The 12,186-nt window shown below is 49.8% G+C and overlaps 1 protein-coding gene across 6 annotated transcripts in view; it reads right to left on the bottom strand.

The window, feature by feature from the left end:
• Positions 1-12,186, bottom strand: part of NFATC1 (nuclear factor of activated T cells 1) — a 115,414-nt gene that overhangs the window by 102,205 nt on the left and 1,023 nt on the right. For 5 of the 6 annotated variants that reach the window (XM_052697886.1, XM_052697888.1, XM_052697890.1 and 2 more), the window contains exon 2: positions 4,044-5,142. In XM_052697886.1, the coding sequence (XP_052553846.1) occupies positions 4,044-5,142 (1,099 nt within the window). Of the gene's footprint in view, positions 1-4,043; positions 5,143-9,404; positions 9,671-12,186 lie in introns of those variants that run through there. The other variant, XM_052697887.1, reaches the window with a different exon arrangement.

Genomic DNA, 12,186 nt, shown 5'->3' with positions numbered 1-12,186 from the left:
AGCTCAGCATTTGCTTTGTCTGAAGAATTTCCTCTGGTTTGCAATAAACACAAAAGCTTGCCATAAATACACAGTTAAGCAAATCTGGTGTTGCTGTGCTTGTGATGGTCCTTCTCCATCTTCAGAAACACTGATTTTGTGGGAAATTCAAATTCTCCCAAGTAAAGTTATCCTTTCTCTAGACCAAATCCTTTCAGCTAGACCAAAATATCTATTTAAGCAAAAACAAGAATATCCAAAGGTCCATAAATAAAAAGAATAACGAGGAAAAAAAAAAAAGCACATTAAACCCATTTTTTTTTTTTAAGTAAATCATACCATTTGGGACCTCAGTGAATCATTTGGAATGCTTGAGTTTAAGACTGCCACGGTCACAAAAGTGGAATAAAAAAAAATTAACAAATAATGAACAAGCCCAGTGACACAGATAAAAGCAAAATGTGCTTTTGAAACTGGCAGACAGATACCCAGCCACACATTCTCTATATGCAAATCACAGACTCTGTATGTAAAACTACATGTCTCTCTCTGTGGATTCAAGAACTTATATGCATTATTTTTCAGGCTGGAAAAAAAAAAAAAAAAAAAAGACTGCAGCGAAAAAAGTTGTGGATTTCAGCTTTAAAAAAAATATACATATACAAAAACATACAGTAGGGAGCTTTTATAAGCCACCTGGAACTGCCTGACTATTCCTGGAAGCTCCTTTTGGTGGTAGACCTCATACATGCCATACGTCTGACCAGCAAACCCAACCGTTTCTCTCCTCCCCTTTCCCCACTACACTACTTCTGAAGAAAATTAAAGTGTTACATGCCAACATGCTTCTTGTTAAACTGATTAAAGCGTATAGAGAAGCTGTTACTTTTCAGTGAATAAGGAGTTGTGTTAGTTAATGAGAGTAGCTGAAGAGGGAGATGTAAAAAGATGTAAGACACTCAAAAATCCAGCATTTTCACGAGTGCCAATCCTTTCTGCTAAAGTAAATAGTCATTTGGGATATGCAAATGGGCGGGTAAGAAATAAGAAGCAGAATCTTAATTTTGGATAGAGTCCCAAATACGGTGTTGTTGGTTCTGTTCTCATATCCAAAGGGAAGTCAAGCTCTGTAATTCCATGTTGCTTTTGACATTTTTGCCTGTGAGAGGCTCTCAATCGCAGAGTAAGAAGAACTGATATAGCAGTATCAGAGAAAAGAAAGCAGTTGTTTCAGGGATGTTGAAAGAAAGTACAGAGTATCGCCTGCCTGCACAAGAAATGGCAGATAGAATGCTTCTCATGGTACGCAGAGGTCTGGAAGAGGTATGACTGCTGCTGCCACCTCACAGTTGGCTCTGAAGTTTCCCATGTAAATCTCTGCTTGGTCTGTCAATGTTTTCCACATCCAAAGCCTTGGACCCAAGACAACGAGTTGCAGCTCACAGATGGAGACAAAGCCCAGTGCCAACTGCATGGCAGCCCTTGGATCTGCCCTCCCATTCTCCCTCACCAGACTCAGCACCTGCACGCCAACTGCCATGCAGCAATCCGGCTGCATGCTGGTAGCCCTTGGTGGAGGCCTGACAGCCAAAGCCTGCTCTGAAGAGCCCAAAGCTGGCAACCTGGAATGAGCTTCTAAGCTGATGGATTGCACAGAATCTTCAGAAATCAGAAAAAAGACAGAGCATAAAAAGATTGCATTTCCATTGAGCCAGGCATTACTCGCTACTCTTATTATTCCCTGTTGTTTTAGTACTTGGAAATACAAAAATTGATTGAGTCTTACTTGTGAGAAATAAAAAAATACATCAGTTTCAGATATAATATTAAAAAAAACCTTTCTTTTTTAGATTAACGCCTGCCATAAAAACATGGGTAAAGAGACATTCACGTGCTCGGCTGGTTGTGCTGGAGCTCTCAAATACAGGGATGAGGAAGAGAAGGAGGGAAAGGCATCAGTGATTTTCCAAGGCACGCTTGCTTTTGATGAAAATGTTATGTGTATTCAGGAAGAGACTGAGGAGGTAATCAAATATGGTTATCTCAAAATCATTACAATCGGGTAGATTTTGGAGCCTGAGTTGTTTGTTGGAACCTACCCCTAAAGTCCCAGCAGTTGAAATAGAACAGATGTGTGAAATAACAGGAAAAAAATCCAGATCTGTTGTGACAAATTCTTAACCAATTTTTTGGGAAAGATTTAAAATAACACAGTTTGCGTTGCGTCGGCTGTGATCCTGTTGACGTCTGTGCTCATTGCCCAGCACTTTCATATACATAAAATTAGAGGTATTTTTGGTGGAAGGAAGCATGGTCAGTGCATCTGATTGGTAAAATTACTTAAAATCACATTTCGACAGTAACTTCCAACTGCCCTAGAGCACGAGTTAATGAGATCACATGGAAACATATTGCAAACCAGGAAACATATTTTATACGAGACCAAAACAGTGGAAAAAATGTTAAATACACAACGTAGTGGGGCTCCGTTTTGTACACTTCACCTTTCTTGTTTGTGTTAGCACACAGGAATGCTGGGTGCCTTCTGACTGACTACAACAAAGCGCATAAGGGCGGCTCTCTGCAACAGAAAGATAAAAGCGTGTTTGGTCAAACTCTCACACTGTTGCCCTTGAAGTCTTTGGCAAAAAACAGGCAGACACAAAAGCCAATGTCCTGTCATTCTGACAAAATCAAATTCCTTTATACCTTTGGAAGAAGAATGCAAAAAAAAAAAACCAAAAAACTTTTTAAATACGTGGAAGGCTCTGAGAGGTTTGCTGGGACTGAAAAGTATCCCAGTGCTCACTTCCAGGTGGCTCCAGCAGACCCAGTGGGATGGCCACATTTCCCAGTTCTGAACTGCGCCAAGGCCCTGCAAGGAGCTTAGACAGTGCCAAGAAGAGAAGATCAGGAGTGACGAGGAAGGGTAAGGACAGTATTACACAGAATCACAGAATGAACCTTAGAATGGCTTGGGTTGGAAGGCACCTCAAGGATCGTCTAGTTCCAACTCCCCTGTTGCATACAGGCTTGCCAGCCACTAGATCAAGTACTAGATCAGATTGCCCAGTGTCCCATCCAGCCTGCCCTTGAACATCTCCAGGGACAGGACATCCACAACCTCTCTGGACAGCCTGTTCCAGCACCCCACCATCCCCTCTGTGAAAAACTTCCCCCTGACATCTAATCTAAATCTCCCCTCCTTTAGTTTAAAACCATTCGTCCTCATCCTATCACTATCTACCCACATAAAAAGTTGATTTCCCCCTGTTTGTAATCTTCCCTTCAATACTGGAACGTATTGAAAATGTAATGAAGTTTCCCTGTAGCCTTCTCTTCTCCAGTTTTTGGACACAGATCACATCAGAGAGGTGCTGGATGGAGAAAAATGTGTCTGGCAATGCTAAGAGCCAAGGACACTGCAGCTGTGTGTCCACTTCTTTAGTGCAGAGTCCTCTTATGATGAACAAATATGACAAGAATTATCAGCTTCCAGATGAAGTTTTCTTCTTTAAACAAAAAATGGAAGGGAAGAAAAAAGAAAACCAGTGTCCAACACAGATTGGCAAGAAGCTTTCAGATAAAGTTTCAGATGAAGTAAACGCTGAAACAATGTGTAGAAGAACCACATTCCTATTCTGTTTGTATTCACAGTCTATAACAAACAAAATAATGGGAACATCTCTTCGTCCTGCAACAAAAATGTATTTGGACACGATGAACCACTGAAGTAAAACCTCAGTTTGATGGAACCAAATTGACCTAGCGCCTGACAACATTCTGAATACCCCTGAATATCCTATTTCCACACTGGCTGAACTGGGGCCCGTTCTCATTCACAACCACCATACTAATCAACTCTTGGAAAGGCCTTTTAATCTTTCAAGGATTTACTCATGGTCGTGCCATACCAACAACAGAGGCAGCATCACGATAAACATCTAAATGGAATGAGTCAGTGGGAAGATTTGACAGGAAGCAGATACAGGAAGGGGAAGGAGGAAAGAAAAGAATACAATAAAGGTATTAGCAGGATTGTCCTCCAAGCTGGGGTTGCTTACCTCATGTAGGATGTAGGAGACAGAGACTTTGGTTTGGCCCACTGGTACGGATGCTGTGGCACAGACAAGTACTGCTCGCAGAAGTTTCCTTTCCTGATATGCTGGAAGCTAGAGAAGTCTTCTGGTGACAAGTCGGCAGTCGGCGATATGGTCCCATGATCCTCGCCAGCCGGTTCAGTTTTGAGAGTCATGGACGGGGTGTGGTCGATGGCAGTCTTCCTTGACTTGATGGGGATCCCATCATTCATATCTATCGTGCTGTCGGTGGTGAGAGCATTTATGGCAGCCACAATGGCAGAGCTGGTGTACTGGTTGGTGTTTCCTAGCCACGTCTCATCCGTAACACTCACTCGCGGTGAGTTCTGTGGCGAAGGCGTGGGGGAGTGATGCGGTGAGTAGGAGGCCTGCCGGCCATTGAGGCTGTACTTTCTCTTGTTGCAGGGAGATGGAGGCCTGGAGCTGCGCGCCCCCAGCCAGTTCTCCTCTGTGATGCTCGTCCTGGGAGACGTCGATGGCGAGTGCCTTGGAGAATTGAGCAAAGTGCAGGCCACCATGCCGCGCTGGTACCCCTCCTCTGTGTCAGTGGTCTTTGGAGAGACGCACGGGGACTGCCACGGAGAGGTCTGGGGTGAAGTGTATGGATACGAGTAGTTGGACTCGTAGGAAGACGCTTCAGAGTTGCAGCTTCTGGAAGACAAGCTACTAGCTGGGCTCAGGCAGGACGGGTCTCTGTATGCCTCAAGGTTTGGTAAGTTCAAAGTGGCAGTGGAAGGTGATCGCTTGGCATTTGGGATGGCCTCTTCCACCTCATCATGGAAAAACTGATTGTTGTTATGATGCAGTCCCATGTAAGAAGTGATTTCGATTCTGGGGCTCTCCAGAGCTGGAGCTCCGTTAGGTCTGATGTTTGGAGGCAGGTAATAGTCGGAGGCCCCGCTGTCAATGTGTCCTCCGTATCCAGAAGGATGATTTGTTGATGGGACAACTGAAATGATGGGATTTGATGTCTGAAGGCCATGACATGGAGTTGACAATGAGGAATGTGCCACATTTAGAGGCAAGCCAGCATTTACGTTTGAAGATGTATAATTATAGTGTTCTGGAAAACAAACAAACAAACAAAAAAGAATGATATGAAGTGCTGTACATAAATACTCACTTAATAACATACCAAGCTGGAATGGAGGGACATGACAAAACATACAAGAGCACAGCACTGCTTGACAACCCAGTAGCAATAAGGGAGAAACTAACGACTGCATCTTTGAATATCCTACTAATTGAGCAGCACAAGACAAGCTGTCTTGGGAGGAGAATTTACATGGATTGAGGTTGTCTCAAAGACACTTATGTAAACCTTCAGAGCAAAAAAGGGTGCGTCGGCATTCAGGGGCAGCAGTGCTGCCCAAGAGATGTGCTTTACATAAGCCAGCTTTATTCCTTCCCTGAAAAGCTGGAATACACAAAAAGCACAAAAAAAAAAAAAAAAAAAAAAAAAGCAGAGGCAGGTTACAATGAAGTCCGTGATGAAACGCATTCTACTAAAAAAATTATACACAACTGAAATTTCCATTACAGTGAGTTTCCAACCGGTTCCAGTTAACCAGGTTTTTGGAACAAGACGGATCTATTGACCTGCTCTGGTTTCTGGGACCACTTATCCTCCCGCCCAGCTGACAGAGACCAGGTGAAAGATAAACATGGATGTCTTGCTACTCTGTGACAGATGAAATTCCACTGAAACTGCTGGTTCTTGCAGATGCCACACTTAAATGCTGCCAGGAGCACGCTCTGGGCCAACTGTCCAACTGTGTAACAGCTCTGAGTGCGTTAAAGCGATAGCACCGTCGCTGTGGAAAACCTGAAAAGTGAGATCACATCACAGACTTGTGCCAATCCAGCACAGGGGACCAGCCACATCTCTGCATGCCTCCGTATCTGCTGTGCAGATCAAACTTGGTCCTTAAGGATCGTCCTCGCTTCAGCCCCCCACCGGCCTGCTGGCAGCCCACCATCAGCATGTGCCAGCTCCTCTCCCCTGCCCTGAGGCCTCATACAGGTCACTCTCTGCTTCCCAGAGACACCAGTGGGCTGTGCCTGGGCAGGTGGGCAGCTCTCAGTATACTCTGACTGATACTTGAACCAGAGCCCCTCAGGCTGGTATCTCTTGCCATGCCAGCAAACCCTTTCTGTCAAAGATGAGGGCTGCTGAATCTGGGGGTTGGGTAACGCTGTTCTGTAGGTCTGTAGGTAGCAGGCTGGAAATAATCCCAGCTGCAGCTCCCCCTGGGTTAGTCCTGGCAGCGGCACTTCCCCACATGACAGAGGGAAACTCTGTGTCCCCCAGCCAGAGCTGGCCTCCATGAAGAACTGGGCTTTGTCCCCCGTGGGAGGCAAGCTCATGGTGGAGACCACTGCCCAACTTCCCTGTGCAGAGGGCAAAGCTCTGCTAATTACCACAGCTGTTATTCCCAACAAGAAATGCTCCCAAGAGCGCTGTGGATGCAAACGAGCCTCCAAGATGGTTATGCCAGCCAGCGCAGTCAGCTATTCCCTTTCTTTGTTTATCAGCTCAGCCCTCTCTGGTGTCATCCTCCAGCTATCCTGTGATCGCATTTCCCACTGGCAACGAATCCAAGACAAACAGCACTTACAAAAAATTAATGTGCTTTAGCAGTTTCACAGCTGCTCTGTGATGTTCCAGCTGATTTACACCAGGTCAGGTAATATTTACAAACAATGAGAAACAACGTATTTTCAACTCACTTTCTACTCTGCCATCAGAAACCAGTCACTTAGTGAGGAACCAGCCACAAATAAAGCTGGAATGTTCAAAACATGATATAGCTTCACATGTTGTTTAAACTATGGAACTATGGAACAAGAGGTGCTCCTTTGACAAGGTTCCTCTGACTGCAGTGGTCAGGTGAGATAGAAGTCCACCTAGGGGACTGGAGACCACTCTTTCTGAAATGAGTCACCTTTTCTTGCTGCCTTACTGCATGGCAGCACCGCTCACAGCCACCACAAACACCACCACCTCCTTGTCATTCTTAATGAGGAAAAAACACTGAAGCAATCAGACCCTTGCTGTTCCAGAAAGGAACTCAGAGAAGGGGTCTAAGCAAGGCAGTTTCAGCCCCTTTCTGCTTTCTCTGGCTTCAGAGGAAGGCACCTCACCAGCTACTGGGATGCCGCCTGGCTCCTCCTGGAAACATCCCTGCATTGCCCTACTGCACAACTGGTCCCCAGCATGCAGTCAGACACAGCAAACAGATGCTCTGTGCCCACCAGGTGGGCTTCATATATCTGCTGCCTGCAGCATCAGCATCTTAGTTATTGCAATTAACAAACAAATAAACAGTGATCACTATTACCTAAATGACAGGTATGGCACATCAGAAAATCTAATGCATAGCTAAGGTAAAAATCAGACACTGAAGTCTTCTGGAGAAGCCCAGGCCAAACAAGCAATGTGTAGAAAGTATGCCCAACAAATATAAAAGCCCAAAAGCAAGATCTAGGAACAAGACCAAGTCCTTGGTTTGTTAGCTAAAAACCACCAGCCACAATTTCTGAAAAAGCATGTTCCCGTCCTCAGTTTATGTTTTCACAAAGCACATGGAGCACACACAGTCAGCAGTCTTAACACACTGATGTTTTTCTCACCACGAAAAACCTTTGCACAAAAGCGAATAAGACGCACGGAAATGAAATGCCTGTCTCAAGTGGGAAGTGGCCACAAAGGCACAAAGCTGCGGCACATAAAGCAGCAGCCCACAGCAGCAGGGTGTTTTGGCAGCACCGATAGGGATGAAAAGAAGGTAAAGTTTCAGCACGGATGGTCTCTGCTGTCACGGTGAGCCTGACCCATGCTGCTCATGGGCATTAACTTGAGCTACTTTCTACAAAGACATTTTCAAGAGTTGAGCCTAACATCCCAAGCCAAACATCAGCAGCAGGCCGGCTAGTGCAAGTCCACAGTAATTTTGTTGCCACCATGCCCATACTTGCACTAGGTTTAACTAGGACAAGAAACAGGATTCCTCCATTTGTAAGCACATCTTCACGTGTTACATTTCACTTCGTGACAACGTTAAAAAAAAAAAAAAGAAAAAGAAAAAACAAAACAGATTTTTCTCTAGTTAATTCCACAGAGCATAGGCTTTATTCCTTTCTATAATTAACAGGCTGATCCTACAAATCACTGGGCACCATCACAGTTCTTATTTATACTCTTTAAATAGGAGTGCTTAACGCCCTCAGTTCTAAGGGGCTTCAGAGAAGCAGAGGGCTGTGTTACACTGCAATACATTGAGTCGCATCTCGTTCTGTGCTGAAATTCATGCTTTCAGCACTGCCTCTTCTCACCAGGACTTTGACACTTCATCTGTCCAGACTCCTGCTCTTTCTAGGTGCGTAATTCCTAGGAAATTACATCTGTAATGCCTGGTGTGACGCTTTCAAAACCTCATTTTCTAAAACTGAGAAGCTCCATACAACCATTAGGAATCTGAAGGCTTGCTGAAGCGTGGAGTGACAGGAGAGCACTGTGCACAGCTGTGTCCTACACACGGGCAAGGATGTGAGAACCTGCCTCGATTTAAAGACAAAAGTTCTGCTGAACGGAGAAACTGAGACGGCATCAAATCGCCTGCTTACACATGAGCTTTTTAGGGTGACCAGCTAGCACTGAAACTGTGACAGCCGGTCTCGGACCAGGAAACGACGACAGCTTTCTGCGTGCGTCCGTTCTGGGCTCACTCACCTCGTTTCTACTTCAAGTACTGCTGAAAGTCACAGAACAGCAGCCGCGCAGAGGCTTGGCAGCGGCGACCCGCGACAAATCCAGGACCGTTATTTCGGTTTACAGATGACCTTCAGGCAACCCCGAGCCCAACCCGCTCCAGCTCACGGCGGGGAGGCTGTGAGCGGGCCCCGCGCTTCTATCTGCCGCCCCGCATCCGCAAACCCCCGCGCCCGGCAGCCTGCGAGGACAGCTCGGTCGCAACCTCAGAAAAACTCCGGGTGTTTGAAGAGCTCCGAACAACCCCGGAGTTTAAAAAATTCCTCTCCAGCCACCTCCCGCGCGGTTCCCATCCGAGTCACAAGGGCACCGAAAGAGAAAGCGTCGGACGGCCGCGGGCACGATTCAGTTTGGCTCGCTTTCTTCCCGGCTGCGCAGGGCACCCTGCCGCTCCCCCCTCCCCTCTGGCCCGCACACGCAGACTTCGTTCGGGAAGGACCCCCTCGAAGAGCCGCCCCGCCCCGCCCCGTCCCGGCACGTCCCCGCCGGGACCGGCTGCCGCAGCATCCCTCCCTTCGGCGACGCTGCCCTCGCAGCCCCTCGCCGTGACCCACCTCCGCCTCCTCCCTCATCGCTGTGCTTGAACTCGAAGAGAAAATCAAAATCAAACTCCTGCTCGGCCTCCACGCCGGTCATGCCTTCCGCAGCCCGCGACGACACCCGCCCCGTTCCGGCACCCTGCTGCCGTCGCACGGGGACACCTGCTGCCGCGGCTGGGCTCTCGCTCCGCGGCGCTGGGCTGGGCGGCCGGCACGGCGGCCCGAGCTGCGGCAGAGGTAATGTGAGCTCTGCCCGACGGGCGGCCTCGGATCTCGCTATCGCCGCCGCCGCCGCCTCTGATCCGCCTCCCTCGCTTTGTTGATGTTTCCGGGTCGATGCAAACCACCCCCCTCCCACTCCCCTCCCTTCGGCGTCGTGCGCTCCCGGCGCGGTCCGCACGCCGTGGCAACGTCCCCTCCCGAGCCCTCCCTGCGCCGCCACCGAGGGCAGCGGGGAGGCGGACAGTTTCACCTGTGGCCGCCCGAAGAAACGGCCATCGCCGCAGGTGCCAAGCCGCGGGGAGCCGCGGAGCAGCTGCCCCGGAGCAGCGGCGGGATACGCTTCGCTGCGCGAAGCCCGGCTCCTTCCTCCGAGGGTCCCACCGCTCCTCGTCTGCGAACCGGGAGGCTCCAAGCTTGGCTTATTATTATTATTTTTTAATCTTACTTCGTTGCAGCACCCGCTAGTGCCAACTGCGATAAAAAGTGCGGCGTAGCAGTTCCCCACGCGTGCCGCGGACGGACGCGTCTCCGGGCCGAAGGGGACCCGCGGGGCCTCGCAAATGGCCCCCCGCAAATACCCCCTCCGCAAACGGCCCCCTGTAAATGGCCCCTCGCAAATGGCCCCCGCGGCGGCGCGGCGCTGCCCCGACCCTCAGCACTCTGCTGCTCGCGGGGGCTGAGGTCAGCCGGGCAGGAGGACAGGAGGACGCAGCGTCCACTTGTGTTCAGAAACACTCGCCAGTTAGAGCCCGTTCTGAAGGCTCCGATGTACAAACGACCTCCCCGACCCAGCAGCCGGGGCTCGCTGCCGCTGTGGAGCTCGCAGGATTTAAGGCCAGATTTCAAAAGGAATAGTTTTTAAAGCAGTTATGGAAACGGTATTCCCTTAATAAACCGAGGGAATACCATTTTCCAGGCTCATGGCTGAAATCTCCACTACAAAGTGCCAGGAAAACACACTTTTTTTCCATCCGAGCCTCTCGTGCTTTTTCCCCTTCCCGCAGGGCCGGGCCGCACCGCAGCCCAAACGCGCCTCAGGCCGCTCGACGGCAGCCGGAGCTCACCGATGGGCAGCACAGGGACCTCGGGGGAAGGCATATAGGCTGGGACAGAAGCGGGAGGTCGTCGGGCGGGCCGGGCCCAGGCGCCAGGCGCCACTTCCCCACGCGCTCGGTGAGTCACCCGAGTGTGCAAAAGCCTCGGCAGCAGCGGAGCTCCTCCGCGTGGAGCTGCCGGCTCTGCGGGGCCGCGCTCCTTCGGGATGCGGAGCCGGGGAAGGGGGACATTACGCGTCACCCGCGCACGGCCTCGGCCTGACAGCGCGGACAGCCCGTGCCGCCCTGCCCGCATGTGGTACCTGCACATCGGTGACTTGTGCCACGCCGTGTACGGACCGTCTGACGGCCGGCACCGTTGCCGTCAGTAAAATGTTTTGATTGGCGCCTTTCCCCTGGGGGAAGATGAAAGGTGCACAGAGAGGTGGAATGAAAGCGATGTGTCGGATGTGGAAACAGAAGGAAAGGTTAAGGCGTCGCTTAAAGAAAAAAAAAACAAAACATTAATGCCATTCAAGTGGGCAGAGCGAAAGGAGCGAGCCTGAAACGAAGCCCCCAAGCGTCCCCGTGGTGAACCTGGACGGCCTCAACGCCTCCGGGCGCAGAGCAGCCCCACCCCGCAGGCCCGATGGATGGCACGCAGCGTTAAGCCCCGGCCGTATGCTGGGCTCCGCACCCCGCAGCGTCCTAGGAAAAGAGTGGGGTTTGTGGAGCCGTGCCCGCACCTTCCGCTGGGACCTTCTGTTTGAGTTCCTTCCCAAACTGATGTCAAATTGCCCGTTTTCTTTGACTGTCATCACTCGGCTACCAAGAGGGACCTCATTTTGCAAGCAGCGATCTTGACCCGTGGGGTTCCCTGACGCGTTTCCTGCATCGGGACACAGCTTTTGGCCTCATTCTCTCAGTCTCTTACAAAATACATCCACGTGGCAGAAAGTTACCGAGGAGGGCTGCTGACATTTTAACACGGGCATCAGAATTGCCAGAGGACTAAAGAGGGGGAACCTCTTTGACAGAAGACTTCACTACGTGCATAGCGTGAGCTGTGTACTTCCCACACGGGGGGACATTCGCTGCCTAAAATCTCGAGTGCAGCCCTCGGGGTTCCGGGGGAGGCGGGGGGGGGGGGGAGCGAAGGAGACAACAGCCAACGCCATTGAGTTACAACAGTCATTAACTTTCTTCTGAAAATGTGCTTGCCTGCTTCAAAATTGGGGCTGCAGCTTCTGCCGCGCTCGTAGCTTTGGCACAGGCAGGGTCCCGAAAGGAACCCCAGCAGTGAAAACTTCCACTTTAAAAAAAAAAAAAAAGAAGAAGAAGAAGAAAGAAAAAGTAAAAATAAAGAAATAAAAAGAGGGGTCGTGAGTGTCTGTGCAGCTCCCTGGGACCAATCCGGGGAAGAGCCGCGCTGTCCCCCAGCCAAGCTGTGGGATAAACCCCTCGCTGCTTGGACGTTTCCCAGCCCCAACTTCTTCCCAGCTCTCAGTCCCATAGGAGCGGAGGCGGCACCGGGTCGGGTC

The sequence above is a fragment of the Tympanuchus pallidicinctus genome, unplaced genomic scaffold (assembly GCF_026119805.1).
Source record: "Tympanuchus pallidicinctus isolate F22 unplaced genomic scaffold, pur_lepc_1.0 scaffold31, whole genome shotgun sequence".
In the NCBI taxonomy this organism is placed as follows: domain Eukaryota; kingdom Metazoa; phylum Chordata; class Aves; order Galliformes; family Phasianidae; genus Tympanuchus; species Tympanuchus pallidicinctus.
This window is presented reverse-complemented; position numbering and strand designations above follow the sequence as displayed.